Source organism: Vulpes vulpes, chromosome 3, assembly GCF_048418805.1.
Source record: "Vulpes vulpes isolate BD-2025 chromosome 3, VulVul3, whole genome shotgun sequence".
NCBI classification, from domain to species: Eukaryota; Metazoa; Chordata; class Mammalia; order Carnivora; family Canidae; genus Vulpes; species Vulpes vulpes.
In genome coordinates, this window is record NC_132782.1 from 116,859,716 (window position 1) to 116,875,086 (window position 15,371).

The 15,371-nt window shown below is 60.3% G+C and overlaps 1 protein-coding gene across 1 annotated transcript; it reads left to right on the plus strand.

The window, feature by feature from the left end:
• Positions 1-5,398: 5,398 nt before the first annotated feature.
• On the plus strand, positions 5,399-13,825 carry ALX3 (ALX homeobox 3). Its single transcript, XM_072754367.1, has 4 exons — positions 5,399-5,675; positions 10,025-10,341; positions 13,083-13,211; positions 13,384-13,825. The coding sequence occupies exons 1-4, from the start codon at positions 5,399-5,401 to the stop codon at positions 13,690-13,692; spliced, it is 1,032 nt and encodes a 343-aa protein (XP_072610468.1). The 3' UTR covers positions 13,693-13,825.
• The last annotated feature ends 1,546 nt before the right edge of the window (positions 13,826-15,371 follow it).

Below are 15,371 nucleotides of genomic sequence, written 5' to 3' on the forward strand. Positions count from 1 at the left end.
CACCCACATTTCTAAGGGTGTTCAATGCTGTGTGTTTGCATTGCCTTTGAAGGGCCCCAGATGTGATAATTACATACTTGTTAGCCCTGTAAAACAACAAATCTGGAATCTACACTCTGGAACCAATGGATTTCCTGCTGAAATGAGTTCAAGAGGTGCCCTGGCGAGCATTCCCCGTAAGAGCCAAAGCTCTGCTATGGAAGGCCTCACAGATCCCCACGCTCAGCCTGCTTCACACAGTTCCTCTGCCCTCCGCCAACTCTCCAACCTCAGGATGCCCCAGCAAACCCATGAGCCTGTTGCTCTGCTTCGTCTTTGCATGCTGTCCTACTACCTGCCTGCGAGGTGTGGGTCGTGTGCCCCCTTACAGTTGGGAGACTCTTGGGCCCTGGGGCTTGCTCCCCGTCATCTCCCGCTTGCAAACCCGGTGCTCAAAGCTGGGCTGACAGACTCTGTGCACGGATGGATGCCTGCGGAACCATCCTGCCCTCTCCTTTGAGTCTCTCTTGATTCGGGTGGACGCCTCTGTCCTGGTTTCTCTTCCTCCCACTTTAGCCCGGACTCTTCCAGCCCTGGCCCTGGCAATTCAACAAATCCAAGCTCCCCAAACTCGGCTGCTCTCTTTCCTGCCTCTGGGCTGGTTTTTTTGGATGCCCTCTCTCCCTGCCCCCTCAATACTCCTTTCCCCTGCTAAGCCCCACTCAACTTTCTTCCATGGAAGTGTTCCACGACCAGGTACCCCCAGCCCAAGGCTGGGACAGGTGCCCATGTCATGGCCGCCACAGCCCCATGCTTCCTGCCAGCACAGCATAGCTGTGATCTCAGTGCCCATTGCTCTGTGCCTCTCCCACCAGCCTGGAAAAGCCCTGGGAGCAAGGATTCTGTTCTGACTCAGCCCTCACTGTGCAGCCCCACTGACTGGCACATGGCAGGCATTCGATACACGCTTGATGAATAAGCGAATGCACAGCATTAATCGATCAGAGTATTAGAATTGCCGAGAAGTCCAAACCTACCTCCTGTTTCACACCAAGAATGAGTTCATCAAAAACTCTCCCACAAAATGACTTCTGGTCTGAGTTGGCACTTGCCACAGAACCTGTTTACCTTCACACAAAGGCAGTAAGGCAGACATCAGGCCAAACCAGGCACTCAGGACACATCCCAGACACAGCTCCACCTCTCTGTTCACCGCCCCCATCCCAACCCGACCCTAGGGAGGTGGGCAGAGAGCATAAGCAGAGAAATGTAGGTTCAAGGTGGAATCAGGCTCAAGAGACATCAGTATAAACACTATTTCTTCATTACAGGAAAGCTGACCTACAAAATCATTCCTCTTGTTTTCCAGGGTGAGAAACAGGTATGGACAGGTTACGTGACTGTCCCAAGAAAACAGATCAAATTAACAGAAGACAAAAAATAGCTCCCTAACTTCCCAGAAATTTCACCCTAAAGCCCAGACTGCAGTCTGGATTGTCAGCCCAGGATTCTGGGTATCCACAGCACAAAGCTCCCCACCCCCTTCTTTCTTTCTTTTAAATATCATGGGTGAGGAGGAAGCACCGGATCCGAGGGTTTATTTACCATTCCTTAGCCTGACCTTCCAGGAAGAATGTCACTAATGAGAAACAATCTACTTGGGCTCCCAAACCCAGAATTTTCATAAGGATCAATTTAGGATTTCAGAGTCTAAACAGGACAAGGGTAACTGTCCTCCTTAGAAGGAAAAAAAAAAAAAAAAAGCAACTGAGTTTTTTCTGTCTGGAAGGAAGTTTCGTATATGCCAGATCTGAGGTGACATCTTTCCCGTTATTCTGACCTTGCTCAGGGTATCCACGGGGCAAAAGGGAGGAACATTCGCCTTCATGTGGTGTAGGCTGAAGCAAGCCGAAAATAAAAGAAAGCAGTAGGTGGGACTGTCTCCCTGATTCAAGAACTGACTTCACAGGTGAGGCTAGAAGCCAGGAATTCTGCTCTCAAGACCAGAGTTCATCCTAACTCACATCCAAATGATGATTTAGTCGTGGTGGAGGAGACATTTCCATTCCGGCAAAGTGTATGCTCCATAAAGCAGGAGTCACTTCTAGTATCACAGCGCCAGCACACTGTGCCTGTCACATAGTAGGTCCTCCTACTGAGTGAATGAATTAAACAATTTGCTGGTGCAAAACAGCTGCACAGACACGGCCAGTAAGCAGCATTATTTTAAAAGTAGTTTTTCTCAGCAAGTGGAAAGTTGCTGTTGTTGTTTTTAAAGGTTTTTCATGATAGGATGATCTGAATCATCGCATCAGTTCATCTCACTTTGTCCACGGATAACACAGCAGTGACAAACACTGTTGCAATCAAGTGGTTCTCAAACAGCACGGAGGGTGAACTCGCAAATTCTCTTAAATCTCTGCCCCACATCTGGCTGTGTCAGTGGGTCGTAAAACCTCTCAGGTGTTAGCTGCTTCGTTTCATTTGGTCTCAGCTTAGCAGAAACCACTCTGCACCTACAGTCCCAGCGGCCCCAGCATAAGGCGCGGCAGGTCTCAATAAAGTGCCACTCCATGATCAGCCCTGGGGTTCCACCCTGGACCAACTCTGTCCCTGGTCCACTCTGGCCTCAACTTCCTTTTCAGAGAAAAGTCCCAACCTTCCTCTGGGAAAACGAGGGGGTGCACTGAATGATTTTAGCTCTGTCATGTTAGCTGAAGAAGGATCAAGAAGCGGTCAGTGTCAGGTGGGGGACCATGGATCTGGGCATAAGTTCTGGTTCTACCACTAAGGGGCTGTGTCCACCTTGGACAAGTGGTCCCCTCTGTAGTCTCCATCTCTTCTCAGTAAAATAGGGATAATAATTGTGCCTACTTTGTGGAGTTGTATGACGATAAAATAAATCACTGTCCATAGGATAGATACATTAGATAGTGCCTGGCACACTGTAAGATGTGTTAGCCACTGTTTTTATCTGTAAAACCAGGGCCCCTGTGGTACTCCAGGATCTCTCTGCCCTCCTAACAGAAAACCTTGACAATTCTAAGGGTGCTTTTTTTTTTTTTTTTTTTTTGGCATTTTCTATGTGCCTCTGCCCCATCAAATTCTTCCCCAGATCTCATACAGACAGAGTTTGCATCAGTGGTTGAAAAGGAGAATAGGAAAGCAAAAGTGTACCCTGTCTTGCATGATCCTGGGAATAAAGCCTCCCGGAGAGGCTGGGCAGTCTGGATGTAAGTGGGGGCTTTCTTCCGCCTCAGTTCAACTGGCAGCATGGAAACTGGTTCTGGTCAGAGAGTGGGGAATGGCAGGAGGCGCTTCTGGGCTGGGGCAGGGCTGTGGGTCTCTAGGTCTCTCAGACTGGCCCCAGCCTCTAGCTCATTCAGCCCCGGGGGTCAGGAGCCTTCCACCAATTCAGTGACGCAACACAGAAATCTGGGCTGCTGTCTCTGGATATCGTAATGGTAACACTCATCTCGTTAACACCGTTCATCACATCCATCAAAACATAAATGCTTCTCAAATGTCCTTCCATGTGCATGGCCCATTTTTATGATGAGGAAACTGAGGCTGAGAAAGGTTTATCGCCTGAGGCAAAATGTGTGGCATTCAGGCCTCGCTGTGTTATTTAAACTGTTTGTGATGTGCTTCCCCACACCCTACGTGCATCTCTCACAGTAAGCTGCTCCATTCCTTTGTGCAACAGAACTGGTGTCCTGAGTTGACACTGACATCCTCCTATAAAGTCAACAATATCCACAGCCCAAGCCCAATCACTATGGAAAAACCATATTAATGAGCCAAAGTGATTGATGCAAATTGGTTGTTCAGAGCTGTGATCCACTGGATCCTAGAGAAGGGATCCCTCCCCCTCGTGAGGCCAGAGAGGAAGTTTAATTCTGAGCTGAGCCTCCCTCTTGGCTGGAAGTACCAGCCCCAGGTGCTCCCACCTCACTGCCCCAGTCTGCAGTCTGTGATTAGGGGCCCTAATAGCATAATGCTCCAATGTGGTGTTTAAACCAATAAGGCTTCAGAGAAGTTACGGTATGTTTAATAATGGCTTAATGACTACTTGCAAGATGCAAGGCTTCTGGTTCCTGTTTGGCCTTGATTTACAGCCCAACTCTGGCTGAGGACAGCCAAGAAACCCCCTCTAAGCCCCCAGCGGAAGAGGGAGGTGTTCACACCAGGCCCCTTGGATTCCTTTAAAAATTGAGAATTCAAATGAAATACAAATGATGTCTGACTCCCCACTCCTCTCACTGGTCTCTGGAGGCACTGACAATAAAAAGCAGTGTAACCCAGACCTGGGGACTCCTCAAGATCTACAGAGGTGAGCAGGGTCCCGGGGCCCTCAGGAGTTTCTTCCCAGATCTTAGGGTGGGAGTTGTTTCCCTTCTGACAAATTCCTAGCTACCTGGCTAGTCCTATGCTTCCTTCTGGCTGGGGAGACTCCTAGGAGTGGCCCCCGTCCCCCCTCACTTCTCTGCAAAATGGTAGGCCTGGGGTCTGGCCACAGCCAGCCTTCCTCCAGTGGATCCGCACACACTTCCAGATCATTTGAAAGGTGTTCGTTGCACGCCTGCTGTTCAGACCCAAAACCCTTTATGTGCCCCTCCACCTGCTCCAAAGACAGCCTCTGCTGGACCCTGTTCAGTCCTGAGCAAGTCTCCTTGCACGGCTGGGCCTGCGTCTGCTTCTCAAGCCCACCAGGAATACACAGAAGGGCTCTACGGGTTGACTCGCTCCAGACTCCAGAGTCAGACGAAGACACTAGTGATAGGTCCAGTTCCGACCGCTGATTAATGGTCGGGCCCAGGCCCTAACTTCCCAGCCCCCATTCCCGGATTAGCGCTGTCTCCACGCGCCTCTCCGGAGGACTCCCGGCCCCGGGCGGAGCAAGGGATCTCCAAGGAACCCGGCGCTGTCCGAGGCCACGTTTTTCCGGCTCCCGGCAAAGAGTTAGGTAAGGGCCCGGCCCAGCCCCTCCCCCACGCCGCCTTCTCGAGGCTTCGGTCGGGAGACCAGGCCTCAGAGCGTCTGCGGGGCGGGCCTCACGCCCCTAGGGGCCAGGCCTCGGGGCGCAGCTCGGCCGAGGGACTCACCGAGGCCCGCACCAGAGGGGGCCCTGCGGGCTGCCGTCGGGAGAAGGCGGCTTCCTCCGTGCGCTCCAGCTGCCGCGGGTCGCGGCGGGGGCCAAGCAGGGGGCTCCCGGGCGCCGAGGGGTTAACCCGCGCGGGGCCGCACGTGACGTGGATGGTTCCAGCACTGAGTCAGCGGCCCCCCCGCCCCCCGCGGCGCGCGCCGCTCCCGGGGCTCCGCGCCCCCGCGCCCAGGGCCCTCCCCCTTGGCGGCGCTCACAGGCCGCACCGGCAGCGCGAGCCCCGGAGCCCCCGCCGCCTGCGCGCCGGGAGCCGGCATGGACCCCGAGCGCTGCGCGCGGTTCGGCGTGGGGCCCGGGACTGGCCCCTACGCGGCCGCGGACGGCGAGCCTCCCGGCCCCCCGGGCGCCCCCGCCGGCGCGCCTCACCTGCACCCCGCGCCGCCCCGCGGCCCGCGCCCGACCCGCTTTGCGGCCTGCGCGCCCCTGGAGCCCTACGCCCCGCAGCCGGCCCGGCCGCCCGCCAGGTACCTGCAGGGCCTCGGGCCCGGCCCGGCGCTCAACGGCAGCCACTTCTACGAGGGCCCCGCGGAAGGTAACGCGCGGCGCGGCCGTGCGCGCAGCCCGACCTCGGGAGCCCCCGGGCCTCGCCGCGCCCGGCCGCAGCTCCGCCGGCCTGGTGCGGGCAGGGCCGGGCCCCGTGCCTCCCGTGGCGGGAAGGGGAGGCGGGAGGTCGCGCGGGGGGGCGCGGCGACAGGCCCGCGGGCGACCGGAGGCGGGAAGCAGAGACCACGCTCGGCCGGAGTCGGCTGGAGGTGCCGCCGGCCCGGGCGCCCGCAGCGGGCCGGGGCCCGGCCTCCGTGTGCGGCGGCCTCCGTGTGCGGCGGCCGTGCGGGCCCGGCGTGCGCCCGACGCGGAGACGCCAAGCAGGACCGGGCCGCGGGCTGCGGCCTGGCTCCCCGGGCCTCCCCGGGCCTCCCCGGGCCCAGCCGCGGCGGGGGGGGCGCCCCTGCACCTTCGGAAGGCTCTGGGCGGCGCGGCCGCGGCCCAGCCCGCGCTTCGGGGCGCCCTCCACGCGGAGTGACTTGTTCTTCCTTCTCAGACCACCCCGGGCCCGGCGTCAGCTCGGCGACGGGCGCCCTTCCCGCCGTCTCGGCGTCCTCGCACCGGACCGTCGCCGCTGGGCCGTCGAGAGCAGCCCGGGCGGGCCTCCCCGTGGGCGCCTCGGCCGCGGGTGCCCGCGCCGCGGGCCGCCGCCGCCCGCTGCACCCGCTGGCCTGTCGGGCCGGGCGCCCGCTCCGTCTGCGCGCCTCGGGCCCGAGCTGGATCCTCCGGAGCGGGCCCAGCCCTCCCGCGCCCCGCCGGCCTCCGCCGAGGGCCCCGGCGGCCCGGGCCCTGGCCTGGCCGGGCGGTGGGAATGTGTAGGGGAGGGCGGGAGGCGTGTGGGGGTCAGCGGAGGAAATGAGCGAGTGCGCGGAGCTTCGCGGCTGTGCCCTTTCAAAGAGGCTCTCCTGATAAAAACCACAGTTGGGACTTAATGAGAAGCAGTTGGCCCGGCTCCTCTGATCCCAGCCAGACGGCGGCGGCCGCGCAGCGCCGGGAGGACCGCTGGGGACAGGTACCCGGCCTGGCTCGGCGCCCGCGGCGGGCAGCACCCGCCCGCGGACCCGCGTCCCTGCCCGGCGCGCCGAGTGCGCTCGCACCGCGGGACCCCGGGTGGGCGCGCTGCGGAGAGCGGAGCGGAGAGCGGAGCGGCGGGGCCGGGTCGGCGACGGCGTCACCAACGGAACGCGCAGAGGTAAAACCAAACAGGGTCAACAACAACTAAAAATAAGGAAAAGGAACCCGAACAAAACAACGCGGGAGGGAGGCGAGGAGAGGTCGACGAAAGCCAGCAAGCAGGGCGGAAGGTTAGGAAATACACGGAGAGCGGAAGGAAAAACAAAAAAACAAAAACGGAGGATCGAATGAAGCGGGTAAATGGAGAAAGACGGAAAGGACTAAGAAGCAGAAAAAAATGAAAGGAAAAGAGGACATCCTGAAAGAGCAGAAAGCAGCAAAAGGAGACCGAGTGGGAGAGGAAAACGAACGATTCTCGTTGAGCGGGGAGCCGGCCCAACGAAAACCAGGCGCAGCGGGTGAGCGCGGAGCCCGGCCGGAGCGCGGCGGGGCGCGGCTGCCGGGGCGCGGCCGCGGGGCACTGGGGCCACGCCGCCTGCCGGGTGGGAAGTGGCGGCCGAGGGCAGCCCCCTTACTTCCCAGCTTCTACGTTGACCGGCTCCGAGCGTTTCCAGTTTAGACCAGTGAGCGCGCAGCTGCGCCCCATCTGCGCCGCGGTCCCCGGACCGGGCGCTCCGCCCCGGCCGGCCCAGCCCCCCGCCGCGGTGCCGGCCGTGCCAGCACCCCCGGAGCCCCCGTGCGCCGGCGGCGAGGGCCGGGGAAGCGCCGCGCTGGGCCGCCCCGCGTGGCCCTCCGACCCGGGAACGCGCCTGCCGCCTGCCACGACCGAGCGGAACCGCGGGCGCGCCCACCGGGCCGCCGGCGCCGTCGAGAAGGCCTGGGGCCCGGCGTGCGGGCCGAAGCTGCCGCGCTCGGGGGAGCACCGAGGCCCCGCTGGCGCCCTGCGCCCGGCGTTGCGCTCGGGTTGTCCGCCCGGGCCCCTGCGAGCTCAGCCGATCGCGTGGGACACGCGCGAAGCCAGGCTCCGCGGAGGCTGGAAGCCGGGTGCTGGGGCCCCGGCGGCACCGGGTGGGGGGGCCTGCCCTGCCGCGTGGCCGCGCCAGAGGGCCGGATGGACTTCGGCTGCGGCCGGCGGGCCCGGGACTGCAGGCGACCCCCGAGCGCGGCTGGCTTCCCCAAGTGCTCTGCCCTCCTTGCTTCCCCTGACTTCCGCCCGCGGGGTGCCCCCTCCCCTCTTCTGCGCTGGGCCGCGCTCTCCAGGAGGCATTCCGTGAGGTGTGCCCCTGCCGTCCCCCCCTCCCCGCCAAGCGGGAGATGCCTGCTTCTCCGTGGAGCCCTCCAGGTAGTTGGAGGTTTGGGGCAATGGCAGTGAGGGGGGAAGAAGTGCCCTGGTGTCCGGGGAGGGCTGCAGAATGGGCAGGCATGGGAGGCTTGGCCCCTTTTCTGAGTGCCTGTTCAGAAAAGTCCTGTTGCACTTTTATCTCTTACTCTGGTAGGTCAGAGCCAGAGCTAGTTACGTTCTCTGGGCAGATCCTGTTCAGACACTGAGAGTCCAAGAGCCAGATGAGCAAGCTTCAGAACTTTGGGGAGCCCTCTACAGTGACATCAGTGCCCCCCCACCGCCACCCCATCCCTGAGCCACCCTCTCACCCTTCCTTCTCTGCCTGGAGTCCAGCACCTCCCTCTGAACCGAGGACTCCAAGATCCCCTCTCTCAAACTTGCTCTATGTGGGGTGTCCCTTCCAAGCTCCCACTTTCCCTGACCATCTCCAGTTATTTGGCTTAGTTTTCATGAGTCCTTCCGAAGCTGCTGCCCATGGAACTCCCCCTAGAACCAAAACACATTGACCAAGGATGGAAGTCGTGGCCAGGGCCCTTTCTCCTGGATGCTCGCCGAGCTGGGAGCCTGTTGCTGTCCGCAACCTCGAGAGCAGGCCCTGACTCTGCCAGGCCTCCAGGACACTCTCACAACACAGCCTGGCGGGTCCTGGGAGGTCACCAACCACATTCCCGCTGAGGCGGACCTTGCCCCCAACTCGTTCTCCGTCCTCCATAGTCCAGATGGGGGCTCATCAGAGCCAGAACCGAGAGCCCCATCTCTCTGGTCCCATCCTTCCCTGATGACAGCTGTGATCCTGATACCAAGTTCCAAAGAGGAAACTGCCTCTTGGTGCCAGCTTGCTGGGCCTCCCGGGGCCCAGGCCCCTGCTACGGATGGCCCAGGGCCAGGGCAGGGGTGTGTGAGTCTGTGGGGGCGGCTTTGTGGCAGCCCTCCTGCTGTCCCAGTGGACTCTTGAGATTTCATGACAGTGCTGATGTGGGGCCTTGCCACAGAAGAGGGCAGAGCAGTTGGGGTGACCTGTTTTCAGCATGCCTGGGTTGTGGCAGGGCTCCACCAAGCCTCGAGAGTGAGGGTGAGCGTGTCAGAGTAGGGCTGCCAGGAACGGTGTCCAGCTGCAGTCAGGTCCCCCCATCTGGGGAGCCATCCGAAACTGCTGAGGAGGGAGGGGGCAGCCGAGGGCTAGAATGTTGGGGTTGGAAGCTGAGTCCTGTTTCCACACTGGCCTTCCCCCCCCACACTCTTCTCTCCACATAGCCTACCTTGCTCTCTAATTCTGGAACTCAAGTCTTTGTGCTCAAACATCACAGTTTTCAGAGGAATGCAACAATCTTTCTGGATGCCCCTTTGCCCTGTCTTGCCCTTCATGCCCCAAGGCTGGGGGATTTGACATTGCCCTGAGACTTGGGGTCCAGAGAATGAGGCACAGCAGACCAGCCAAAGGGGATGTGAGTGTCCCTGTCTGTTGCCTGCCTGGACCTGGGACCAGAGGCATGGCCTGAGGACCTGGGAACCATGGCTGGAGGAGGCACTTCCTGGCAGGGGCGGGAGATGTCAGCCACCCCATCTTCACCCCCTCCTCCTGCCTCTGTGCTCAGCCCTGCCATGGCGCCAATCCTGGCACCTCCACACCCTGTGGGACGCACCACCACAAAGCGCTTCCCCGAAATGAACCCTCCTCTGGCCCCAGCAGATCCGCCCAGACCACAGAGCACATGGTTCCCCAGGGCCCCCTCCCCAGCTGGAGGCTCAGCAAGCAGGCCTCCGAATGCCAGGCTCCCATGGAGGATGGCTGCTGGGACAAGGGAAGAGAAAGGAAGGGGGAGGCGGGGACTGAAGCGTCAACTGTTCTTCCCCCTCCCCCAGTCCACCCACAAAACCCCCTGGTTTGGTTTCCATCCTCCTTTTTGTGTTTTCCATTGCAGCCGAGGAGAAGGCCTCCAAAGCTGCCAGCTTCCCCCAGCTGCCCTTGGACTGCCGAGGGGCCCCCAGAGAGGGGCCCTCTAACTTGCAAGGCTCCCCAGGCCCTTGTCTGGCCAGCCTGCGTGTCCCTCTGTCCCCGGGACTCCCCGACTCCATGGAGTTGGCCAAGAACAAGAGCAAGAAGCGCCGTAACCGCACGACCTTCAGCACATTCCAGCTGGAGGAGCTGGAGAAAGTCTTCCAGAAAACCCACTACCCTGATGTGTATGCCCGGGAGCAGCTGGCTCTGCGAACGGACCTAACCGAGGCCCGGGTACAGGTGAGGGCACCCCGGACACGGACCTCTCTGGCTGCCTCTACCACCCTGAGCATGGGCCGGGCCACAGAAGGGTCTAGAGAGGCGGGCACAAGTGACACGCAGAGCCACCTTTCCCAGGTGCCTGCCTCCCCTGGAAGTGCTTCATGGGGTGGCGGCCTCTCGGAATCTAAAGATCTGTCTGGGAGTCCTGGCTCTGCCACTTTCTAACTGACCAGGTGACTTGGGGATCTGCCATTGGATCTGCCATTGGATCTCAGTGTCACTTTTCCTACATAGGGTGGTCTTTGAGGATCACAGATGTGACCGCGTTTTGGAAGCAGGGAAATGCTGAACATATCAGGCTGCTCCTGATGTAGCTGTGCAGAGCAGAGCTGGAGAGTCCCCTCTGGGGCGTCTCAGGCTCAGTGATGCTCAAAGCCATCCTGAGCCAGCGACTGTCCGGCCTGACAGCTCCAGGCCCTGGCCGGAAGAGGCTGGCCAGGGGACCTTCCCCACACAGCCTGCTCTCCCCAGCAGAGATCAGCCCCAGGGCTTCCTGGGTAGGGCTGTGGCCAGCTTCTCAGGGGTTGGGGGTGAAGGAATGGAGGGTGCTGGAAACTGGGGAGAGGGAAAAGGGAAGTCCATGCCCAAGATACATTGGAAGTGAGAAAGGACACAAAGGTGGCAAGCGGCGGGGGGGTGGGGTGGGGGGGGGTGGAAGGAGGCTTCAGTAAAGACCTAGCCCCGGAGGAAGGTGGTGGTTGTTGCCTTGCTTTGACTTTGAACTGGCGTGAGGCACGACAGGCTCCCCGGGCCAAGGGCCAAGCGAGAGGCACTGGGAGAGGGGTGGGGATGTGGGCTCCTCCGGAGAGGTGAAGAGGTGACGTTTAGACGGGATTGTCTTGCCCACCACAGGAGAGACCAAGTGGGACAGAGCTCATACATAGCACACCCTGTATTGAGCCTCCTGGCCAAATGTGGGGACCAGAGGGCCAATCCACAAAGAGGCCAGCTGCCTTCTAGCAGACAAGGTCCTACAGTGGGATTCAGCATAGGACCAGAGGGGCTTGGGCTGTTTCCCCTTCTCTTCTGGGTCCTCCTGCTTTCACTGTTCCTCCCAGGTGGCTCCCAAAACAGACTTTTAGGACAGCCGTCCCAGGGTGCCCCAGGGCCTGGGGCCATCGGGGTAAGAGACTGAGCATTCACAACAGCCCCAGATTCCATGAGCCACGAAATCCAGAACATCGAGTCTCTGGACCCTCAGTGAGCCTCTGGGGTGGGGTCTAAATAGCTGTCTCAGTGGAACCGCCTTGGAGAAGTAGAGCGTATCACCCCACCCCTCTCCCAGGCCTTTTCAAACCTGAAGGGATGCAGGGGTGGCTGCAAGGCCCTCAGACCTAGTCTGAAAGCTTCCCCGATAATTGAGGCCCTGGAGTAGGGCTCTTTTCTCCGCGGGGAATATGACATCCACCCATAGGCCCTGCCCGGTGGAGAGCAATGGACAAGCTCGCAGGGCCAGAGCGCAGGTGCAAGTCTACAGTGGGGACCGTAGAGACAACCGGCGATGGTGGGAAGAACGGCTGCAGACTCCTTCATCTGCCCGCAGGGGAAGAACAGAGAAGGGAAGGCCAGGCAGCTGGGCAGGTGGGATCGTCCGTCCCTGCCCCAGGCCTGCTCTGGGCTCCCGGCATCTGGGGCTGAGGGGGCTGGGGGCGTGCTAAGCTCCCTAACCATCGTGGCTTCACCTGCCTGCACAGGTAGGGATGGCCACCACGGGGGAGTGTGTGAGGGGCTGAGGTGGGGTTGCTTACACATGCACATGCGCGTGAGTGTGCGCACACACACACGCACACACACACACACACGGAATTTCTTTTGTTGGGGCTCCCAACTAGATCCCAGGAAAGCAAGGGGATGGTTTGGTCTGGTCTTGATGTGGCCAACATCTAGCCCAGCACCCGACACATAAATGTTTATTAAATGATAGAAATACAAAGTGCATACACAGGTACACACACACAAAAAAAACAGCCACAGGGCGAATGCCAAGTGATAAATTTGTCACAGATATGTACACAGATGTGCACAGCACACAGGCTACTCTCACCTGCCAGGTGCTCACAAATGAGAGGGAGCCAGATTACAAGATGGACAATGGTGACAGAGTGTGGAAGTCTGAGAGAACTGGCAGCAGGGGCCCGGGCCAGTGGACAGAGATGTGTGTGTGTTGGGCGGGTGGGCAGCCCAGGCAGGGTAGCAAGGTGGCAGACGGTTTCAAAAGCGCTGGTGTGACAGGCAAGTGGGAGAAATCCGGTGATGCCACCTGGCCGCGGATGAGGCTGTGGAGAGGAGCGGGCTCAGTTCCCTGGGGCCTTTTTAAGGAGCTGAACGCTGGGATGAGGTCGGGGCGCCTGGGGACGGAGGAGGCTGGGGCTAGAGCCCTGGGCCCTGGTGTGGCCCAGACTCCAGACACCCTGCGTGGTGCGAGCAGGCTGGAGAACCGAGAGGGTGACTCAGCTTGGTGACGGGGTGAGGGGTGGCCCAAGGGACCAGTGGGGCCCCTGGGAACTCCGGCCTCTGCTAGGCCCCCCTGCAAGCTCGCGGGGCCCTGAGAACTGGGGATTTGCAGCCTCCCGCCGGTGGCCAGCTACCCCCCCCCCCCGCCCCGCCCTGCCACGTGGGAGGAGCCACGGTCTCCCCAGAGGGCACTGTTCCTCGGGGGCCACTCTGTCACTCCCTCAGCCTCTCCCCTCGGTCCCCAGGTCTGGTTCCAGAACCGCAGAGCCAAGTGGCGGAAGCGGGAGCGATTCGGGAAGATCCAGGAGGGGCGCAACCCCTTCCCGTCGGCCTATGACGCCTCCGTGCTGCCGCGAGCGGCCAGCCACGCCCAGGTGAGGCCGCGCTGCCGCTGCCGCGGGGAGCTGCAGGGCCCTCTTGTGAGGGAGGCGGCGGCAGGGGGCTCCTGAGATGGAGGGAGGCTTCCTGGGAAGCAAAGACCGAGCCCCCAGTGAGGGAGGCAGCCCTGGGCCACTCATCATGGGCCTTTGTTCCGTCTCTTTGCAGCTGCAGAACTCCCTGTGGCCCAGCCCGGGGTCTGGGAGCCCCCCAGGTCCCTGCCTCGTGTCTCCAGAGGGCATGGCCTCCCCGTGCATGTCCCCGTACTCCCACTCCCATGGCAATGTGGCTGGCTTCATGGGGGTGCCTGCCTCCCCCGGAGCCCACCCTGGCATCTACTCCATCCATGGCTTTTCCCCTGCCCTGGGGGGCCACAGCTTCGAGCCCACCCCAGAGGGCGACTATAAGTCTCCGAGCCTCATCTCGCTCAGGGTGAAGTCCAAGGAGCCACCCAGCCTACTGAACTGGACCACGTGATCGGCTGCGTGGACACGCAGACTAAGCTGCCACCCCCGGGTCTGATCCCAGCTGCTCCCACCCCACCCCAGCCTGGATGTCAGAGAAGACACCCCTCTGCCTCCAAGCCCCACCTGGTTCCCAGAGGCAGGCAGGGCAGCTGGGATCCTCAGCCTCCCGCAGGGAACAAGCTAGAGACTTTCCTCCTAAGCTGAGGGGGGCCTGCCCAGGACAAAGGGGGCTGCAAAGCGGGTAGCACTCTTCCTACCGCGCACTGGGTCCCAACATCCAGCTCGGCTGGAGGAAGACACTGTCCTGCTTTCTCCAGACTTTGTCCAAGTTTAACTGTCATCTCTCCAGCTGAAATGCCTGAATTGGTTCCTCATTCAGGGAACCCGGGAAAGTAAGAGGACAACACAGGTTGAAGCAGGAGTTCTTTGTGCCTTAGGGGAACCGACTTCTGCGAGCACCTAGGACCATCTTCCCCTCCCGGCACTAGGGGGCGAGCACCCGGCGACTGGGGCTCACAGGCCTGAGGCCTGCCTTGGAAGAGGCATAGGTAGCCTCTGCCACAGCCGCCCCTCACTCCTATCCTGTGCCCGCTTCTGCAATGGGGCCGGGCCCTGGAGTCCCCTTCAACCCCAGGGGACATAAAGTCCAGAAGAAACCACCAACTATTTGGATTCTTTTCTATGCGATCAGGCCAGCTGTGCCATGCAAACTGTAGGCTTCCTGGTTTACTCATTAGATGTTGGTTAAGAATAAAACAGATCTCCCAGATTCTAGCCCTTGAGATCTCAACCCCCTACTTTTGTAAAAAAAAAAAAAAAAGAAAAGAAAAGAAAAGAAATGTGCTGCCCAGCATAATAATAAAGATGGCAGTAGTTCTTAGACCAAGTGATTGTGTACCTCAGGGTTTGGCACTTGGTTAGTGGGTCTGTGTCCAGGGTTCAGGCTGAGCCAGGGCCTCCTGAGGGGCCAGCAGGGATCCTGGGGGCTAAGGGAAGCCAGCCCTGGAGCAGAGCCCCCCAAAGCGGATATATGCCACGCCTGGCCCTGTCACCTGCCCAGGAGCAGCTGGAGTGTGTGGCAGGAGGAAGAGCCCAGCTCTAGGGCTGCTGGGGCTCGTGTGGAAGGGAAAATTGAGGGCTGGGGATGGGAAGGGTAGTGGGAAGGCAGAGATAAGCTTGTGGCTGAACTGGCAGTGGAAGAGGGGTGGGATGAAAGGCGGGGGAGCCCACTGAGGGCTCTGAGCTCCGCCGGGCCAGAGCCGTGGGGGTGGGGCAGCCCCCTTCTCCCAGAGGCCCCAGAAGCGTGTCTGAGCTGTGGGGCAGAGACGAAAGCCAGGACTCTTTCTTGTGGTTTCAGAGTATTAGCCATTCTATCCTTCATCTCCACTTTCTGCCTTATCTCTGCAGCCTGGACGGCGGGAAGAAAGCAGGCCTGGCCCTCCCACCCTCCCCGTAAACACAACCACATTGCTCAGAGCTCAGCCTCAGCCACCACGCCCCGTGCCCCCACTTCCAGGCACAGAGAAACCAGAGCACACAAAGACACCAGTGCTGTGCTTAGTCCCAAAGAGGGAGTAAGGCCCCATCAGATGAGCTTTCCGTAAGACAGTCCCAGTGTGTCTAGGCTCGGGCACCCCTCAGAAGAAACCTGTGTCTTCCTTTAGTTCATTCGAGGGCCCGGCTTCTGGT

Excerpts from the sequence above, each read along its gene's own strand:
- ALX3 (XM_072754367.1), top strand. The coding sequence starts at position 5,399 with ATGGACCCCGAGCGCTGCGCGCGGTTCGGCGTGGGGCCCGGGACTGGC. Across the intron at positions 10,342-13,082 it reads TAACCGAGGCCCGGGTACAG|GTCTGGTTCCAGAACCGCAG; the intron begins GTGAGGGCACCC and ends CTCGGTCCCCAG. Across the intron at positions 13,212-13,383 it reads GAGCGGCCAGCCACGCCCAG|CTGCAGAACTCCCTGTGGCC; the intron begins GTGAGGCCGCGC and ends GTCTCTTTGCAG.